The 20,889-nt window shown below is 42.8% G+C and overlaps 1 protein-coding gene across 2 annotated transcripts in view; it reads right to left on the reverse strand.

Moving 5' to 3' along the window:
* The window catches only part of LOC102216182 (voltage-dependent T-type calcium channel subunit alpha-1H), a 60,135-nt gene that overhangs the window by 4,353 nt on the left and 34,893 nt on the right, over positions 1-20,889 (reverse strand). The window contains exons 16-33 of one of the 2 annotated variants that reach the window (XM_005746976.1): positions 20,634-20,821; positions 18,218-18,529; positions 17,516-17,616; positions 17,136-17,259; positions 14,297-14,365; positions 13,934-14,118; positions 13,722-13,848; positions 11,073-11,198; positions 10,896-10,985; positions 10,250-10,442; positions 5,801-5,952; positions 5,594-5,703; positions 5,376-5,509; positions 5,220-5,290; positions 1,893-1,971; positions 1,511-1,632; positions 859-1,143; positions 622-772 (exon numbers count right to left, since the gene is read on the reverse strand). In XM_005746976.1, the coding sequence (XP_005747033.1) occupies positions 622-772; positions 859-1,143; positions 1,511-1,632; positions 1,893-1,971; positions 5,220-5,290; positions 5,376-5,509; positions 5,594-5,703; positions 5,801-5,952; positions 10,250-10,442; positions 10,896-10,985; positions 11,073-11,198; positions 13,722-13,848; positions 13,934-14,118; positions 14,297-14,365; positions 17,136-17,259; positions 17,516-17,616; positions 18,218-18,529; positions 20,634-20,821 (2,619 nt within the window). The remainder of the gene's footprint in view (positions 1-621; positions 773-858; positions 1,144-1,510; positions 1,633-1,892; positions 1,972-5,219; positions 5,291-5,375; positions 5,510-5,593; positions 5,704-5,800; positions 5,953-10,249; positions 10,443-10,895; positions 10,986-11,072; positions 11,199-13,721; positions 13,849-13,933; positions 14,119-14,296; positions 14,366-17,135; positions 17,260-17,515; positions 17,617-18,217; positions 18,530-20,633; positions 20,822-20,889) is intronic. The other variant, XM_013914314.1, reaches the window with a different exon arrangement.

A 20,889-nucleotide genomic window follows, 5' to 3' on the forward strand; every position in this document is an offset into this window, starting at 1 on the left:
TTCACCTCATCTTTATCTCATTGGCAATTTTAGTTAACATGACTTCCAGTGGAGGACTCTATATTCAGCTCACTTGGTGCAATAAACCCCCACTGTTAAAAAAGACACTTTAACATGACAAGACTGAAAATAACTTCCAGGTAATGCTACAGGCACACTCCAAATCTAGAACTACTTGATTTCTAGTTTTAATCTATGATAAACCTTTTACTTACAGCATATTGTTAAACATCTGAGAGAGAACACTGAGTGGAAACAAAGAATTACGGTGTGTGCAATTGAGATGTGGTTGGTTTTATATTGGATGACCCAACATTTTCTGTTGTTTTTTTATTTGTTCGTGGGATACCTGGCTGTTCCAGGATTTGTTACAATCCAGATATAAACTAAAGATGGGAAAGACGTGGCAGGCGTATAGTTCTATCAATTCCATTTAAATCCATAACAAATATCTCCTTCCTTAAGGCCTTTGATAACATTGCCTTACCTTGTGCAAACTTCACAGCTCTGCTGCCTTCTAAGCTATTTATGGAAGCAATAATCTTTACAGGAGTCATTTAGTTGTTATAGGACAGTAAAAAACAGTTCCTTAATTCGATTGGCTATAAACAGCCAAATTACCTGAGAAGCTGTAGCCGGAGAATGCCTCGTGGCCAATGAGCGGATAAGGAGAGCATCTGAGCGGCTGAGGATGGCTGTCGCTGGGGAGGGAGAGCATGCGTCCCATGCTCAGTAGGTTGCCATGGGAACACCCTTCATCCTCAACTTGCACCTGGCACATGACATCACCAACACTGTTACTCTCACTGTCATCTCTACCCTGCTAGCTTACACGCATGCAGAAATACAAGCAGGCACCTGGGCAGGTGCGTCCAGCTCTAAGTCCCCGCCCACAGACGCGGTGCTGAGCCGTCGACTGGCCTCCTCCCGCTCCCTTCTCTCCTCCCTCTCCCTCCTCTCCTCCATCTCCTCCAGCTGTGCCTCCTTGTTGCTCTCCTCCAGGTGCTTCATCAGAACGGCCACGACCACGTTGACAAGCACAAACTGAGCCGTGAGGACGAAGGTGACGAAGTAAACGGGCGAGATCAAGGGCAGGTAGGTGAGGCAGTGGCGATCCTGCGGGCGACACTCACGCAGTGTGTCCTGGATGATGAAGGAAGGGAAGAGGAGACGATAAAGGATCAAGAAGCAATAACCTGATGATAAATGAAGGGATTAGGGTGATATATTAATGCGCTCTGCTGTACTTCCTCTCATCTCCTACAGGGGGAGATGTTGATCTGAGCCCAAAAGGACCTTGAGCCTGTCACAGAAGAGTAATACACTCTCCTGACCCTCGAATGTCATCAGCTCTTAGTCTGTCATAAAAAAACAGTGATCTGCTCTCTGCTTAATGCAGAGGCTGTCTCATAACCTATGCATTGAGACACGCAGACACAAACATGCACTCAGTCGTCCATCCATCTTCTTAAAAACCCCCCTCAGAGTAGAGGAAAGGAAGAGTAACAACCTTCATGATCCCATTCCAGTTGTCCCCGGTGGACACCCTGAAGAGAGTGAGGAAAGCCATGCCAAAGTTGTCAAAGGTAGCGTGGCGACTGAGACCCTCGCACGGGTTCTCGTCTGAGCACTCTGAAAGAGGATGAAAGGAATATTAGATCCGGTAAGTGTGGGAGACGAAGGCAAGGGGGGAGAAGAAAGAGAACTGCGCGCAGATTAGATCACTGATTAGGTTGCTGATTCTAAATTGGCATTAATTAATGTATGTAACTCAGCAAAATTTATGCTTGTTTATGTAATCCACACATAAATCACCCGTCGGTCGCACCCGCTTGCACGCATGCACAGGCTCACATGCACACTCTTGCACATACATGCACGCACACACTAACCCAGTTTTCCAAAGAGCTCAACTCCCAGAGCTGCATAGATGAAGAACAGCAACATGAAGAGCAGACCCAGATTCCCCACCTAGACGGACACATTACACGCACAAACAGATATATAGAGTGTATGATACACCAAAAAATAGACATGTACAGTATACACTGAAAAAGAGAGAGAGGGAGACGCCAACAGATAGGATAGGCCCAAAGACAGAGACCGCTGAGCCTTACTGCACTGACGTTTACTACTCCTTAAAAACTAACGGGATTCATCATGGTACCTGGAGTGGAATAACACCTTACGTTTTAGGGCTTGAGAAACAAGTGAGTTTTTGGCGCCTGGACCCAACCCTGATGAGTCACAAACACACTTGTCACCGAGTCCTGGCCTGCCTCTCGTCATGGTAGGAGGCACGGCGATGTCTAATTAGATAAAAGGTGCATCCACCGATGAAGCGAACTGGAAACAAGCGCATTGGACGGCGCTGCAAAGACGTGGGTTTGATCCCCTGCAGTGACGTGTCACTTCAAAGACACACAAATACTACACAAATGGGAAGTGGAGGATCGTGGGTATTTTCTTTATAGCTGAGATTTCCGCTGGTTTGTTTGAATATATGCAAAGATGAGCACGGTCGTTTAAAATGAACATGGTTAAGCTGCAGGTCAAAACCATCACCACACCTTATAAATGTGTACTTGTATACATGTTTCCGCTTGTTTGATGTGCACCACCGCCCCCTCCCTCACCCTTTCTCCCTTGTTTCTTGTGGGGTCCCCCGAGGAAGGTTGGTTGATCCTCCCCAAAGCCTTCCCACATTATATTCAAAGAAGGCACACGGGGAAGGCGGCAGCTCTGCGATGCTATACTTAGCCACAGGAGCGCTTTGACTTAATGGTAACACGCTCACAGATACAATGCTAATGTGCAGATCTCTAGTAGTGCGCACCATAATTATGATGTTATGCCCACGCTTGTTAGCGTGCTAATATTTGTTAATTAGAAGTTAACACACAAGTAGAGCTGAGGCTGATGGGGATGTTTCTGAGTCATTGCTCAGGTGAATGACTGGGTTTTAAACTAATTGCAGAATGTTGGCTGCTCCTTCCAAATGCTAAAATGTCCTTGGGTAAGAGAAGTTCACAGAGTCCCCAGTTGCACGAATTAATGACAGAGACATTGTTAAAGTGCTCTGAAGATCTGCTAAGGTTAAAAAGTGCTGTAAAAGTTCAGACCATATTCTACTAGTATATCAGGTTAAAATCTGACACTCTCATGTTAACCATTAAAAGGTTAACATATGAGAGTGTTCAGCCACAGAGGAACATAAACAGTGATGCTAAACTTCACTACAATCCATCCACATCATGAAGAAATTTAAATGAAAGCTACAAACATCAGCTGTCAGCTGGAAAGCTAAATTCATTTGGCCTCATCGTGAATATTTGCTAAACATTTTATGATAATCCATTTAATAGTTGGAATTTAATCTGGACCAAAATGGTGAACTAGTGTTGCTGCTCCCACATCTAAGACACATTTTCTTTTCTTTTTACCTTTTTACTATAAATGGTAAATGGACTTGTTCTTATAAAGTCCTTTTCTACTCTATTGGAGCACTCAAAGCACTTCATACACCTTGCCTCAATCATGCAAGAAAATTTTCCCTTGCCTTTTCTACATACATGCTTTCTGTCTAACATTCACACACAGTCATACTGCGATGGATGCATCGTAGAGCAACTTGGAGTTAGTATCTTGCCCAAAGATCTTTGGTATGCAGACCGGAGCAGCCAGGGGTCAAACCACAAACCTTCCAATTAGTAGTTGACCCGATAACTTGATGTAGCAATTTAGTGATAGGCAGGTGCTAGATGTTGGATTTCAACCTTGCTTAGGCCTTTTTTTCCTTAGTAGACGCCTATTGTGGCTAACCCTTGTTTTTCTTTTCTGAACTGAGAGGTTTGTGTCATATTTCCGGCCTGTTTCCAGAACAAAATAGCTGGGTGTGTATTAGACATTATTGAGGGTTATCTCTGCCTATACAGGTTACTATGGCTACTCTAATGGTCATTTAACCCAGCGTTATTGATATATACTTGTCAAAACTCATTATTAAGGGCACAGATGAGGTCTTCAAATGTCTTTATGGGGGAAAAAGTTAATGCATTTATGTGGCAAAAAATATGACTAGCTTTGTGGCTAGGTCAAACTGGCTGAGAAGTCTTAGCTTAGCTGTTTTTTCTGTGCGTGATATTCTAATATTTTTAACTGTTTCCACTGTGTTAGCCAGTGTTTTAGACAGCCAAGGTATCAACAGCATATCTTAACTGGAAAAAGCTAGACAGGGTCATCTGTAGTTAGCACTAATTAGCAGGTATCTGTGACTGTGTTGCACCCATGGAGTCTTGCTAACCAAGCTAGCTGCTAACTTAGCACAGCAGCCTTTCATTTAAATTTCATAACTTTTGGCTTCAAAAGGAGAGTCTGCAGACCCCCGGTGGCGTCACAGTGACTACATCCATCTCCCTTCTATTATCCCCAACCAGCCGCCCCTTCCTGAGACGGGTTTTGCAGGAAATTCCTTCCTGTCAAAAGGGAGTTTTTCCCTCCCAGTGTCGCCAAGTGCTTGCTCATAGGGGGTTGTTTGATTGGGGTTTACCTTACAATATAAAGCACCTTGAGGTAGTGGTCCAGGCTGTCAGTGTTAGTAGAGGACATAAACACAGGCTTGAAAAAAAAAATCACACAGGAAAGGAGCTCAGGAGGTAATCAGAAGGTTGGCGATGTGATTGGTGGTTGGTGGTGCAAATATGAATGGGTGTGTGAATGAAGCTTATAGTAAGAAAGTGGTTTGAGTGGTTAAATACAGTGGAAAAGTGTGATATATCTACCAGTGTATTTGCCTGGTAAAATCTGCCTGAATGCAGCTTTTGTCTGCAGAGCTTTTGTGCCTCAAAGAAAAGAAAGCTTTTCAGATTGGATCTTTGGATGTTCTGCTTTATTCGTCAGCAAGCAGCAAAACAATCATCCCAAAGCCAAACTGTTTCATAACATGCCAAAAAGTCAGGATTTAACTGATGAGTTTAAGGATCTGCAGGTACCTTTTAGCTAAATCTGAGTATGTCTTCTTCTTTGTTTAGTGATTATTAGGTGTCGCTGGTATAGCACTGCTTGGGAGGAATAAGTGATAAATCATGGAAGAGGCAGTCAGTGCCAGGCCTCGTAAATTGCTAAATAAAACAAGCCATCTGCTTTTCATCAGATCTGGACACCAGGCAGCCATTTAAAAAGACATGTTTAACTGTACAAGCACAATAGATGCTTCTTACCTGAGGCAGAGCCTGCATCACCGTGTCCAACAGAGCTCTCATCCCCGTCGCCATCTTTAACAGCTTCAGCACTGAAATATCGCAACATGTCAGCTCTTATCAGCCTCACGCCGTCGTGTTTGTTTTTTTTCTGTGTTTGTCTCCCCGTGTGCTTACCTCGTGTTATCCTGAGGACCCTCATTATCCGTATAATTGTGGGGTTGATGGGCAGGGAAGCACTCAGGTCTATTTCCTCCAGTGTGATACCCATGATGGACAGCAACACAATGGCGAGGTCCAGCTGGTTCCATCTTGACACACACGGACAAAAACAATATTAGCTTCTGAAGGGATGCTTTTTGAGAGCCTCTGTCTCCATGCGCGACTGGGGATACCTCTCTTTGAAAAAGCGCCGAAGACCAAACGCGATGAGTTTCAGAATGGCCTCAATGACGAAAACCAGCGTGAAGACGTAATTGCAGTACTTCAGTATCTCCTCGAGGTACTGCAGGACACACAGATACACACTTCTACAATACCACTGCATTGTGCTTCATTACTATGGTTTTAGGACAGGTGGAGGAAGGTGTTGCCATGGTTACCTTAGGTTGGTTGTAGTGCTCCATGCTCATGGTGAGGAGGTTTGTGAAGATGATGATGGTTATGAAGAGATCCAGGTAGTGGCTGGTGCACACGGTGTGGATGCTTCGACGTAACGGAGAGTAGTCGGCGTAATACGGCTTCTCAAGGGCCCCTGCACACACACACACACAGATACAAACACACACACACACACACACACACACTGAGGGTCATTAAAATGCTTCTGAAAGAAAAATATGATATTGGCTATGAGGTCACTGGTGAAGCGTGTGCCAAGTGGCACTCTGGTGTGTGCGTGCATGTGTGTGCACAGACTAAAAGTGCCACCTCAGGAATTCAGTCCTATCCATCATGCACACACACTCTCCACGGCACCTCAAGGTGTCTTTGAGCAGAAACCCTCGCTGTCTGCTGCCAGACAGTTAACTAAGAGGAGAGCACTACTAGAGATTACACTGCAGAGAGAGCGTACAGAGAGAGAGACAGAAATCTAGCAAGAGAAAGAAAATGTGTGTGTGTGTGTGTGTGTAGGGGTGCTGACTATGCGTGTGTGCAGACCTATGCGAAATGACCAGAACTATGTAGACACATTCCCTGACAAGGGAATATTTGATACAATTTTAAGACAATTTAATGCCTCAGGATAAAATTTTAGACAACAGCAGGCTCCAACTGATACACCTCTTTAACTGCTCGTTAACAAAACTATCCACTCAGCCAGTGACATCACAATAACTCAGGCAAGTCAGGTCAAGATAACCTGCTGAAGTTTGCTTGTTAGAACAAAGGAATGCAGAAGAGCATCTCTGAATGTGTTTGAAGCAGATGGTCTACAGGAGCAGAAGGCCTTCACAATCATCAGATCTCAGTCCAACAGAGCACCTTTGGGATGTGGTGGAACAAATATGGAGCTCTGTGTGATGCTTTCATGTGAATGTGGACCAAAATCTTGCTGCGCCTTGTTAAATCGGGCCCTAGCACACTGTACATAATAAACTGGTCAGTGAATGTATAATAGGTCCATGTACTAAGCTCCATAAAGAAATAGCTCCATTAGTTTGGTTGGAGCACTTTTGACTGGCTGACGCAGTGACGCTGGGTTTACTGCCAGCATCAGCGCCAGCATTTTCTTTCAGTTCTCCAGCAGGCATGTTTCCCTTGTTGTTTAAAGCAGGATCATTTTTTTGTACCTTTTCCCTCTGCACCCGTTTCTTCTGCTTCAGACTCCAAAGGAGAAGTGACATAAACAAACTAAAACTAGATTTGCTTTGAAAAGTGAGGAAAAGAAAAGAATGAGGAAATCGCTACATAATAAGTCAAGGTTACTCGTCAACACATGCTGGCTTTTATGAAATTTAATGCTGAGAAATAAAATGCTCTAACACCGACAGACCTGATGAGATAGTAGAGCAGAGAAAAGAGACACTCATAAACCACAAATGACATGTCCTACTTTCAGCGCACTCTGACGCACCAGTTCGAATGGAAGCTGATCGTTCCGGACACTGGGAATAATGTGCTCGTGTACAGGCGTCGGCAGACCTGGGCCCAGAATGCTTTATGAATAGCTCCTCCAAAAGAAAACATAATCGTGCCTTAAAGCTGGAAAATAATGGATATTGCTCATCGAGCACATGAAAAATGTTCAACTCTTTTTGGGTTGTTCTCTGTTCTCTCTCTTTGTGTGTGTGTGTGTGTGTGTGTGTGTGTGTGTGTGTGTGTGTGTGTGTGTGTGTGTGTGTGTGTGTGTGTGTGTGTGAGTGAGAGTGTGTGAGAGGACTTGTCTTTGTTGGCATCTGCTGGTCGCTAGGCTAGGGATGTATGAACATTTTTCAAAGGAAAAGGAGATGGAAGCTAACGGGCGCAGGCCAGGCCAGAGGAGATGCAGGAAGAGTTATCTCCCGTTGCTGTAGCAGCAGATGAGTCAGGACATGAGAAAGCCACTGCCTCATCTACGAGCTCGGAGGATGAAGGAGAGGACTGTTAAGCTAGAGCATTTCTTTCGCAAGGCACACTGTGTGAAAGCCTTACCTTACACCTCCATGTGTGATTAAAGCCGTGTTAACTATCTTACAAATGACTTATTCTGAGGCACGCTGGGCGAGCTAGCCGGAACTCACTGTGATCTTAGTGCGGAACATGGGCCGAGCGCAGAAAGGAAGCGGGATGACCTTACTTTTCCCTTTGTAGAAATCAACTGATACATCTTCCAGCCATAATCAGTTTTCCCTGAAGCGTATTTATGAATCATCTGCATTTGCATTTGCAGTCGATTTGGCCACTGAAACTGTTCCACAGTGAGAGGGAGTGAAAGAGAACTTAAAAGAGGAACAGCAGCAAGAGAGATGAGGTCACAAAGACAGATGCGATCAGATGGCGAGAGCCCAGGACCCAATGATTAACTGTAATAAATAGCAAAAGAACCCTGATTGATCTATATGTGCCGCTGAACATCGACTATCGACCTGCAGCTGACATCCTGTAGTGATCCTATGTTGTGTAATTATCAGCCCATATGGAATAATGAGTATCGATGATTATTTAGCCCCTATGGGAGGAAATAGTGCACTCATGTTCTGCTTCTGTTTTTTGGAAGAGAGGGAGCAGGATGGTTGCACAGTGATTAGCACTACTGCCTCACAGCAAGAAGGCCCTGAGTTCAACTCCATCACCCGACCTTCCTGTGTGGAGTTGCATGCTCTCGCTGTGTCTGCGTGGGTTTTCTCCAGGTACTCCTCCCACAATTTGTGATTCTAAATTGCCCGCAAATGTGAATGCAAATGGTTGTCTGTCTCTCTGTGTTAGGCCTGCGATAGACCAAAAAAAGACATTTTACTAGATTTAGGATGGTATATGGTGATGGGATCATTTTCATGGCCAAGGGAGTAAAGAGCAGAGGAGGAGGCAACTCTAGCAGGCAGAATGGAAAATGGTGCAACTATCAGGGAGACTCTAAAGACTTCTGGGTAGGGTGAAGCCACCAGTGGTTCAAGATCTTTACAATACCTCTTAAAGAAAGTGAAGTGAAAGCAACGTGTGTGTCCCCTTTCTTGAATCACGACTGCATGGTTTTTTTCAGGTGGTTTAGGAATCACATGTTAAGCAGTTACAGGTGTAACGTTTGGATGTCCACTTAAAGCACTGTGCAGATTTTGAGCCGGCCCTCCTGCTATTTTTTAAAGTTGTCCTGAGTAACAGTTCTCCCGGCTTTGTGAAGGTCTTTCAAAGTTTTTTCTTTGGACATTGGCTGCTTTTTCACCCATTTTCAGTCCAGTCCTTGTACCTGACCATTTTCATTTGTTAAGCCGCTGAACACTGACGTGTGAATCATTCAAGCATAAACGGACATCCAGCTCAAGGGATGAACCAATGTTGCGTCTACACATAGCAGACAACTTAGAGCCCATTTCAAATTGTATCTTTAAGGCCTTTACACACCGGACGTGTAAAATTTGTGCAAATATTTTGTGATTTAAAACTATTTTTCGGACTCACCTATTCTTAATAGAGCCATTCACATTGACCACAAAAAATGCCAAGTCTGCCAGTAAAAGTTTCAACAGTCCCACTGACATCCTGAAATATGCACAGAAGCAGACGCGATAGAATTTCAACTCCTGGGTTAAAACATGAAATTCTTCCTCCTGCTGCCTTCTCGTGAGAGTTGCAGGAACCCAGAATCTCAGTTTTTTCCTTTTCTTGTTTGGAAACATCAGGACCAGCTGGTCATAGGTTGACATATTTTTCACAAAATCACAGTGATTTCAGTCTATATATATGTTACGTGACAAGCTAGCGTCCAAAAAACTGAGAATTTCACGCAGAATTTCGTAAAGGCTTTTAGCAAAAACACAAAAAATTAGTTATTATTAAAAGGTTTGACAGCATAAAATAGTATTTTTGCACCAACAAGGTGATTCCCAAAGATCTATTAGCCTTAAATGTGGTTTATCTTGCCATGCTATGCAGTTTTCTCTGTAGTCCTCACAACATTTAAGGAAACAGAACAAGTGGAAGGCAAAGAAAGAACATTATCAGTCATGGATTGGCCTCAACATTACTGAAGCACTGTGGGATCATCCTGACAGAGAACAGAACAACAGGCAGAAACATCCAAAGAACAGCTTTGAAAGTCCTTCAAGAAGCCTGGCGAACTATTCCTGGAGACCACTTAAATAAATTACAATAACACTTGTCTATCAGAGCTCAGACAGTGTTGAAGAATAAAGTCAATACCAAATATTGGCATTCAGGGTTGTCAGAATTGTACAAATTCTGTTTTTGTCTTCTATACTGTATTTCCATTTATATCTCCACATTTCAATAAATGGCTGCACCCATTTCCCATTTTTCTAGCCAAATATGAAGCAATGAGAGGTGACTCAAGACTTTTGCACAGTACTTTACTCTGATGTCCCTCCACCCACTTTCCCGAAACACTTCCTCACTTCTCCTCCTCTTCTCCAGTCGCTTCTGTCGTTTCTCCTCCCTCAGCCGCGCCTCTTCCTCCTCCTGCTGCTGGCGACACTTGTGAAAGTTTTCCACCACCACGCCCACAAACATGTTGAGCACAAAGAAGCTGACAATGAGCAGGAATGAGATGAAAAACAGCAGCATCCAAGGATTGTGGTTTCTCACTGGCTGCAGAGAGAAACAGAGAGAAAAAAGCGAAGAAGAAAGGACAGGAGGTAGCACAGAGACACAAAAGGTAAAAAAAAAAACAAGAACAGAAGGACAAAAGAGTGATGAAAGAAGGTGAGGAGGGGTGGAGAGGAAGAAAAGGAGAGAGCACAAACAAAAAGACAATGTAAGTACTGAGTCAGCACTAAAACTGCCAGCTCTGTCAGCTCACATCTATTCATCCATCTGCCTTTTTTTTCTTTTCTTTGCACAGCTACACCTCACTCCTGAGATATTTCCCCTTTCACACTCAAACAAACAAGATCAAGTGTTCCTAAGAACGACACAAAAAAGAAGGAAATCACAGGGAAATATTCACTCGCTGAATGAGTCGTTCATCTCCCTGATTTTCACTTTTTAATCCCCCACACACCCGCTCTCCCCCCCGCTGTGTGCGAGACTGCCTCTCCTCACCTGCTGGTCCACACCCATGGCATCCAGGCCGTCGTACATGATGCTGACCCAGCCGTCCTTACACGACAGCACAAAGAGCGACATCAGCGCCTGGCGGGATGATACGCACATAATTCAGCTTTGCTGCTACGATTACCAGCCTGTAAGAGCAGATGTCTGTCCAAGAGTGTGACAAACCTGTCCCAGATTGTCGAAGTTGTATTTCCGCCGCAGCCAGCGGTAACCAGCCTGCAGACACTCAGTTTTATTGGTGATGTTACTTACATTGATCCCGTCGCAGTAGAAGAATTTCCCTTTAAACAGCTGCGCAAGTGTGAGCACAGAGAAAAAAACATGAGAGAAGACTGTAACCTCGAGGCAGTGTAAACAAACCTTCACACAACAGAGCAGAGGCTGTTATATTGCTGTACAGTAAACAGTCTGCAAGAGCCTGCAGACCCCTGTGCAGAATCACTCCAGCATGGGTGTTCTCATTAGAAGATAACCCACTGATAGCGTGCTTTTCGTCAAATATAAGCCTACGTGTTAATTAGCTTCAGCGTTCATTAGGTATTATATCCTTGCAAGGATTAAATCTGAATATTTGTATTTGCAAAAAGAGAAACATAAGCCATGAAAATGAACTGACTGGCTTTGAGTGGAGTTTTTGAAAACGGTACTGTACATTCATTTCCTGACTTTGACATTTTAAAATGTGGTGAGAGCCTTTAAACCTTAAAGGAAGTTTCATTAATAGATTCTTTTGTTTTAAAGTATTTCTGAAGGACTTCAACGCATGAAGAAGTAAATGTGTCCGGAGACTATCCAGCCTGTTTTAAATGTGCACTTGAGCCTGGCTCCTATTAGTGCAAAGATGTTTTACCTCACATTTAATCCCCGAGATATCGTTACATAAGAAAAATAAGCTCAAAATAGGCAATTTCAACAGCACATCTCTAGTAGGCTCTAGTAAATGAAAGAAAATTTTGGGCTTAAAGTGTAAGAAATAAATGTGTAAAATTCATTACAAAGTTTTGGTAACTCTTAGACCAGACTGCCCTGACATTATAAAGCAGAAAGTTTATGTTAATGCACAGAAAATGCCCTTTTTTCTTTTTTTTTTTACTGTGGACCCATTATAAGAAAAATAAAATTTGTATAGTACATAAAGAAAAAACAGGAACTTTTCTGCAATTTAATTGTTTATATATTACTTCTTTACTTTGGTGTAGCATGAATGGCCATGGTGGAGGTCTACATCAGTCGCCAATGGTATAAAACTAAAAAATACAGCTAAAAATTCAAAATTTATGACCTCCCTCACATTTTCCAAAGCCGTCCATTGGGGCCAGATTGGAGTCTTTGCTAGGCCAATTCTGGCCCACAGGCCTTATGTTTGACACCCCTTTACAGCAGAAGAAAAGTATATAATTACAATCTGGTACAAAAAGCAATTTTTGGCCTCTGTTTCTCTGATAGTTTCTCCCTTCATAACAACTCTAAGTTTATAAGTCAACCACCTGGATAATTGAGTTAAGGGCACGGCTACTTTGATTGACAGGTGTCCCAACACAGGCAGGCGTAGCCAATCATCGCTGCCAGGCCTCAGCGCCACTAATTGGAGTCACTGAACTGAACCTCTCCACTGTGTTTGCGGTGTTGGTGTCTCCTGGAGCATTTTAATGGAAATATCTGACAAATAAAATGTCTCCCTGTATAGCACACATTGTCCAAGAAGTTTGTGCTTCAGTTTTGGAGAGTGAACTTTGAGGGTTTTATTAGTCTGTTAGCTTAGCATTCATTAGCAGTTTGTATACGCAGCTTTGAACAAAGCTTGCTAGCACTAGTTGTTACCTGGAGCCCCCCCGCACCTCATTATATGTTCAATTGTGAAACCAACCCCCCACCCCCCAAAAAAACATGGCAGCAGCCTGAATGCTAAATGCTAAAGTCCAAATACTTTAGCATTTAGCTTGACATCACAGTGGCTACGACCTAGCTTGCAGATAAAGGTGAAAATTAAGTGTTAATTCATGTTTCAGACTGTAAAAAAAGGTGAAATGCTGATCAGTAATTCTTTTGTGTCCAAACCTAAACAAACTGCAAGCAAAAAAAAAACAAAACACCTCCCCTTTCAGACTTGCACTGTCCTTTACATTAGAAACACCAATATGTCACTTGAAGGATGCTGATCCAAGCTGGTTTTCTAGGGTAGGAGCAATCAAGCTACTATTTAAAAGTAGTAACAAATTAAACTTTATTTGCACTTACATTTTTTTCTTTCTTATACTGTACCCTGTTATTTGGCTTCAGAGCTTATTAACAGTCCTAACCCTGAGGTCTGAAACCAAAGCAACATGATATTCTTTTTGATCTTTTATATCAAGCAAAGTGTGTTATTTATAGTTTATTAGCTCATTCTGAATATTAAGCTATTTTAATAAATAATAAGCTGTATTTATGAATTTGATTAGTAATATTAAAATCCAGGTGAAAATCCGATTTAAAAACCACATTCTCAGCACATTCCCCCTGTTGAACCATTGTTGGGTTTTTTTAATTACTTCCAGGGACTGGTGCATAATCAGCAGCTCATTTGCATTTCCTCCCAATTTTTCTCTTCACTTTTTATTACCTGAAGCTTTCTCTGAGCTCATTTACTTTAAACCACAGTGATCTGTGTCTTCTTGCAGCAGAAAACACAACGAGCTTTTAATGTTCGGTCATATCAAATCGAGTGAAAATGAGTTTGACGTGTTTTGTATTTTGCTGTCTCGGGGGAAAAATGATGGAGCTTATCTTTAACAGACAGAGGATGAACGGGAAACGGTCGGCATGAACATTTACCTGGACTCCCAGAATTCCAAACACGATGAAAAAAGCACAGCAGATCAAAACAATATTCCCAATTGGTCTGAGAGATGTGATCAGAGTTTCAACCACCAGTTTCAGACCTGGAGCACGACTTATCACCCTGCAGCAAGCACACACACAGGTTAGACAGTCCTTAATATAATATCAGCAGAGTAAACACAGATGATAATCTCCTTGATTTGTACCTGAGTGGTCGAAGTGTGCGGAGCAGGCGAAGGACCCGGAGGATGCCTAAGATCCGATTACCACCTGCTGAAGCGATGGACACCAGGATGTCCACAAGTGACACAAACACCAGGAGCCCATCCAAGACATTCCAGCTGCTCTGCAGGTACACGCCCTCTCCAAAGTACAGGCCCATAGCTACCACCTGCATGCAGACGCGCACAGATCCAACAAAATTACTGAAATAATTAAATAGGCTAAGGTGTAAAATGAGAATGAAAGCCATTCTGATCCCCACCAGCAACGAAAATTGCCTCTTTAGAATCAAGAAAATGACTTTGGAGTGGAGTGCTTATTCAGAAAATGTTCACTGTTATGGTTACCTTGATCATCATTTCACCCACGAAGATCACAGTGAAGATGTAATTGGACACACTGAGAAACATCCGCTCCTGTTGCACACACACAGACACACACACACAGGCGTGAGAGCATGCACAGATTAACAGCAGGAAGCGCATTCGTCAATTTAAAGGCTTTGTAGCCTTAGCTTTGATTCTGGAACACAAAGTGTTGCATAACGAGCTGAGAAAAAAAATGCACAGCAATCGCTGTAGAAACATAATAAAAGCATACTGGGAACAACACGTGTTGTTATAGAGACTCTTACATCAGCTACAAGCACATGAGCTCTTGTAGTAAACAGCCCCTCTTTGTGTGCGTGGTCATGCAAAAGACGTATGCTGCTTCTGTATTTGTGAGCCGTGAGTCATGTCTTGAGCTGTTTAAGGTTTAGATTACAGTGCTGCGCGAAAGTCCTGATCTGCCACTTTTTCTAGGAAGCTGAGAAATAGAAGTGGCGATTTATTGAAACTAGAGCTGGGCGATAGAACGATAACGATATGTATCGCGATATAACTTTTACTCGATAGAGAAATTAAGCTATCGCGATAGACCTCGCCGCTCTTGTCCTCTTTAAAAAAAAAAAAAAAAAAAAGAACAGCCAATCCAAATTAAGTAGCGCAGAGCCGAACCAATCACAGCCGCAGCGTCACGTCGCGTGACTTGTTACGTACAGCACAAGTGCCAAGCCGCACGTGTGTTTGTTTGGGAAGCAGCCAGCGCATAATGGAGGAAATGAGTGTGCCGACTAGAAAAATCAACCGAACGTGACCGAAGAGAAAACAGATGATGGTTCCAATGCCGGACAGATTGTCGAATGGAAGAGCCATAGAAGTTCCGTAGTGTGAAGGTATTTCGGCTATTTCAAGTCTGACAAAAAACAGAGTAGCGTGCACTGTAAATTGTGCCGAAAGCAAGTCTGGAAATACAATAAACTGGTGCATGCGTCACACTGTGCGCCACGTTATTGTTTCGGTGAAATGAATTTCTACAATACTGTTACTGTTAATTCTACTCTCTGCAGTGTTTAAATGCTTACATATACACACAGTTACTGTCCCTCCACACATACGACTTGGTTCTGCTTCTATGCCCCAGCTTTGTTTACTTTTTCCCACCAAGGCTTCTAGACTTCTGATTGGCCAACATTTCTGCACGGTTAGGAATCTAGCGCCACCTGCTGCTTTGGCATGTTCATAGCAGCGTTTTCCTTCATTTCTGCCTTTATGTGTGGACGGGATTATTTTTAAAACGAAAACGGAAAATCTCCGTTTTCAAAAATACCCGTGTACGTGTGGACGTAGCCTCAGTCTCTGACTGGAAGCGCTAATTCGTCATTCGGCTTTTGTCAGACTAAAGTAACTGTTAAAACTGTTTGAAAAGCTAAGCTATACAACAAGGAGAGATTCAGAATTCCCTTTTAGTTCTCAGTTTATTTGATATTGACAAAAGTTAGTCAGTTTTGTCTGTTCTTCTGTAAAACAAACTAAGATTTATTTTTAGAATTAATATTTTGTTTCTAAGTGGAATCGACAATTTAGTCTGTTTCATTTGTTCTATTTTGAAACTTAAACGCTTTAGCGGCTGCCTTTTGTGTAGTTTGCAATATTTGCCTTTATTTATCTGAAAAAGTCTTATGTTCCTTAAGTACATCTACCCTGTTGAACTTATTATGGAAAATAAATATTTAAATAAAAACAAGCTGCTGATTATTTCACATTTTACTTGTGAGCAACGGCACATTTAAATCTTACAAATATAGTTATATGGCTTATATCGTGATAGATATCGTTATCGCCTGAAATGAAAAAAACATATCGTGATATGAAAAAATCTCATATCGCCCAGCTCTAATTGAAACATGTGCAAACATAAATAGAAACGCAGTATATAAGTTGAAACAGAGTTTGGCTTCAGGAACAGTTCTCCAGGCTTCTTAAAGGACACTTAAAACTCTTCTTTGGATGTTTCTGCCTTTTGTTCCCTTTTCTGTCAAGATGATCCTGCACTGCTTGGATAATATCGAGGTCCGTGCTCTGGGGAGGCCAATTCGCTGTGCGTTTTTCTATCCAGGTATGCTTTTACTGCATTAGCAGTGTGTTTGGGGTCATTGTGATAATGGAAAATCTAACTACTGCCAATCAGATGCTTTCCAGATGGTATTGCATGGATCAAAATCTTATGGTGTTTCCACTTCTATTCGTTTAGCTCATATCTCCTTACTGGTGCACAAATAATATTTCGACAACTGCCAAATTGTGGTATCTTTAGCAGTTTTGTAGGTTCAACTAAAGTAATGGAAGCAACAGGCTGTTAATGACAAAGTGCTTAAAGATAAAATTCAAAATTGCTTCTTTGCTGTGTTGTCTGTTATCTCTAAACACAACACTGGTTCAGCCCTTGAGTTAGGTCAGTGGTTCAGTCATTGCTCAAGACTACTTTAAAAATGAAAGTCTGGATCATATGAAGCAAAATCTAAAGACTTTTGGGGTGGCTCAAGACTTTTGCACAGTATTGTAGCTGTTACGTTCAGACTTAATCTAAGCACTTAGACTAATGCATAATGAGTTCAAATCTGTCAAATCATCAAATAAAAAGCACAATGAAGATGGAAATTATATCAATAATATCCAGTTAAACCAACCAAGGAAGACAAGAAACAGAGTTTCAGTGTAAAATTACATCCATTAAGTCCGGGTTAAAGGTTAAAGGTCAGGGTCTGGAATGTCGTTATGATGGTGCTTATGTCAATACTTCTCCTTACAAGTGTAGTAACCGTGTGTGTGTGTGTGTGTGTGTGTGTGTGTGTGTATGAGGTACCATGCTGTGTGGCTGTATGTCAGGTCGCTCCAGGGCGATGGTGATGCAATTAAGGAAGATGAAAAGCAGGACGATGTGATCAAACATCTTGTGACCTATGACCCTCTGACACCACAACCTGAACCTGCAGAGAGACGGTGTGAGAAGAGAAAAGGATCGGCAACAACCCCAGTGTTTATTTTCTGTTCAACACATCACCTGCATCACTTCCATTTGTGCCAGGTTTAATTGATAAAAGTACAAGTTGTACAACCAAGCTTCAGCTGTCACCTTCACACTTTAGCTGTGAATTTCTACACATGCGTGCAGTTAAGGCCACCTAGGCCACCCTGGAGAATATCAGGGGCTGTGCATAAACGTGTGTTTGTGTGTATCTTTACTGGTTGTGTGGAGCGAACAGATAGAGGGACCACTCTTCATGCTCCAGGCACCACTGAGGCTCATATGGCTCCAGTATCTTCTTCAGCCTCTTACATAAACTCTGGAATGAACACACAAACAGACGAATGACATCGCAGCGTACACTCGTTACGTTACAACAATCAGCATTGCTCCAAAAGTTGATTCTGTTCATCTGGACGTAGCGTTTTGTGGGAGAAAATCAGAAAATCAGTATTGCTCATCATCTTATACACCCATGATACCGCAGAATGAAGTCATTTTCATTTCTATCCAAGGTTTTTTCTTTCTTTTTTTTTGCAGCGACCTCGTGTGCATGCACAAAAAATTCCAACACAGCTATTTTTTCAAACAATATTCCGAGTCATTCTTCCACCCGGATCTAATTTAAATTCAGCTAATTAAATTTTTCTAAGAAACAAAAGTGTCTTAAGGTCAGCCAGGTTGGAATTTATGCCTTTGCGGGATAATTAGCAGCAGCTTTTGAACTTCTGAACATGCCCAAAACAAGCTCTTTTATGAACTTGTTTTATCTAGGAATAACAGAAATGGGACGCCATCAAAATGCCTGCTCCCTCTGATTGGAACACACGCCAATTAAAACTGCCCGAGTCTACATTTACATATATATTATATGGTTTTCCATTTGCTGAGACAAATTCATGAAACAAATAGGCATTAACCTCTTCAATCTCCTCTTCCTCTTGATCGCTGTGGTTATGCGATGTCAGGGGAGCATCGTCGTAGCAGTGGTCTGGCAGGTGGAAGGTGGTGCCGTTACAGTCTGGGGAGAGGAGCATTGGCACCTGCAGGTACTCTGACTGGTCCAGAGACTGCTCCCTGCTGCTGGCTTTGGAGCTTGAGTATGTGTCGGACAGCAGGGACTCCATTTCTCCAGACTGGCTCTTCCTGTGGAGGCTGGGGGCTCGGCCGATGCTGATCCAGCTGGAGCGACGGCTCTCTGGCCCGCTGTCCCACAGGGACTGTGAAGACAACTTAGAACAAAACCAGTGCCTTGTTGGATTTCTGCCTTATCTTTCAAGTGCAAATAAGGATTTCATTCTTCACAGATTAAAGCTGCCCTGTAGAGTTTTTGACCATTAGCAGTGCAGCGGGGTGATGTTTTCATGAGTGGGCTCCTATTTTGTTTGTATCTTGTGCTCCTTATCAACCTCTACATGGAAATGACCAGGATTTGCGCTAATGATAAGTCTGTTTGGCCCAGCACAGTTATTAAACTTACTGAGAAACAGGGTAAATCAACAGGATGATATCTGATAACATTTTAAGAGGTTTCAGTGCAGAAGCTAGCCACAGCGAGCAACCACCTGTAACCATTTGCCAGTGGAACATACAAGGACTTGAATAACCTAGCCTTATCTTATCTTAAAGACTTTATAGTACCATGTCACCCCAATAGAGTACTTCACTTTCAGACTGCTGGTTTACTTGTGGTTCCTAGGATATATACACGTAGAATGGGAGGCAGAGCCTTCAGCCTTCAGGCCCCTCTTCAATGGAACCAGCTCCCAGTTTAGATTCGGGAGAAGGACACCCCCTCTACTTTTAAGATTCAGCTTAAAACTTTTTAATAAAGCATATAGTTAGGGTTGGATCAGCTAACCCTGAACAAACCCTCAGTTATGCTGCAGAATGCTGGGGGAGTTTTTCTTTGCGACTATTGCCATGTTCTTGCTATTAGTGGGTTTAAGGTTGTCTCCATGTTATTGTAAGGTCTTTACCTTACAATATAAAGTGCTATGAAGCAACTGCTTTGGGATTTAGTGCAATATAAATAAAACTGAACTCAATTGAACTGAATTCGCTCAATGGTCCATCAATACACTTTTCTTTACAACCTGTCCTTTAGCCTGTCCACAGTTACTGCTGTATCTGCAAGCCACTTTGAAACCCGCCTCCAGACCAATTTGTCCTTTCCATCCGTGTCTCACATAACCATTGTCATATCTGTCACCACTGACGTTGCCTGCTTTGTTCTATTTCTGGTCATGCTCCTGCTCTCCTCCTGCATTTTTTAACTAAGGGTGTGTTCACCGTAGGCCATCTGTTCCCCAGCACATCTGACCCCAAAGTCCAGCTCATTTCACTAGTGCGATTACTAGTGCGCGCCATTCGCAGTTAAGTGAACTGTGCCCTGTCTGGCTCGAATAGGTGGTCACAGCTGAGCTTCAGTTGAATTCAGTGATGGTACGCATGTAGTGTGATCACCATCCAAGCACAGAACTGCGCCACTTGCTCAATAGCAGCTGCCTCTGTCAAAATCCCTGCTTTAATAACAAATCTACAGGGCATAAGAACTGGCCCAGTTAAGCCACAAACTGCATAAAATCATGAACCCCTTGTGCTCTGCAAGAACGCTTTTTAAGAGTGCGTGTCTGAAAAAAGGGAGAGAGCACGAGTAAGGAGTCGGGACAGACTGAAGTGGACCTGGCTCATTAAGGGCAGACCAGCTGGGGAGCGATCGAGCTCCGGCACAATGCAAGGCAACCGTGACCAGTATGAATCCACCCTTGGAGGACATGTTTTAATCAAAATAGGCTAAAATTTTCAGCCACCTCACTTCAGTCTGAAACATCTTCTGAGTCGTTGGCATCAAATCTCCTAAAAGCAACATGAAACGAACCTGACGTTCAGCTCAAGCATTAAGCTTAGCCGTGCATAGAAGGAGGGCTACATGACTCAACCCGTCAACAGTTGGTGATACTAAAGTGCCAGCAGAAGGCCTGCTAACAAAAAGACTGCCAGCCCAAACAATGCTGAAATATTTGGCTTTGTGAATGTTTTATGAGGATAGAAATGCACTCAAGTAATTTGTCATGTCTTGAGAAGACACATAATGGGTTTGTTGGGAAACAAAGTAAACAAATGAACCTCTGCAAGGTAGCTTTAATGAAGCTCTGTGTTATCATTCTATGACTTCAACATTTAGAAATTGCTTCAGCTCAGCTTGGATATCCTTTGCATAACAAACATCTTTTGATTAACCGTTTCTCTAACTCACATTTATAATAAATATTTAACGTGCTTTTATATAAACATATATATATCTCCACATAAAAGCATGTGCCCAAGGCTCACCGGTGACCTTTGCTCAAGGCTGTTTTCCATGGATGCACCACTGGCCCGGCGTGACTGGTTGGAGTTTATGGTGGGCGTAGCTGCAGTGTGCGTGATGACCGGCAGCGGTGGAGGAGGAGGGGGAGGCATGGAGGCTTTTGGGTTCAGGAGACCATTGGGACTCAGCATCATGGCCTGAATCTTCAGCTCTGCACACACACACACACACACACACACACACACACACACACACACACACACACACACACACACACAC

The sequence above is a fragment of the Pundamilia nyererei genome, unplaced genomic scaffold (assembly GCF_000239375.1).
Source record: "Pundamilia nyererei isolate P.nyererei 1_Seehausen unplaced genomic scaffold, PunNye1.0 scaffold00186, whole genome shotgun sequence".
In the NCBI taxonomy this organism is placed as follows: domain Eukaryota; kingdom Metazoa; phylum Chordata; class Actinopteri; order Cichliformes; family Cichlidae; genus Pundamilia; species Pundamilia nyererei.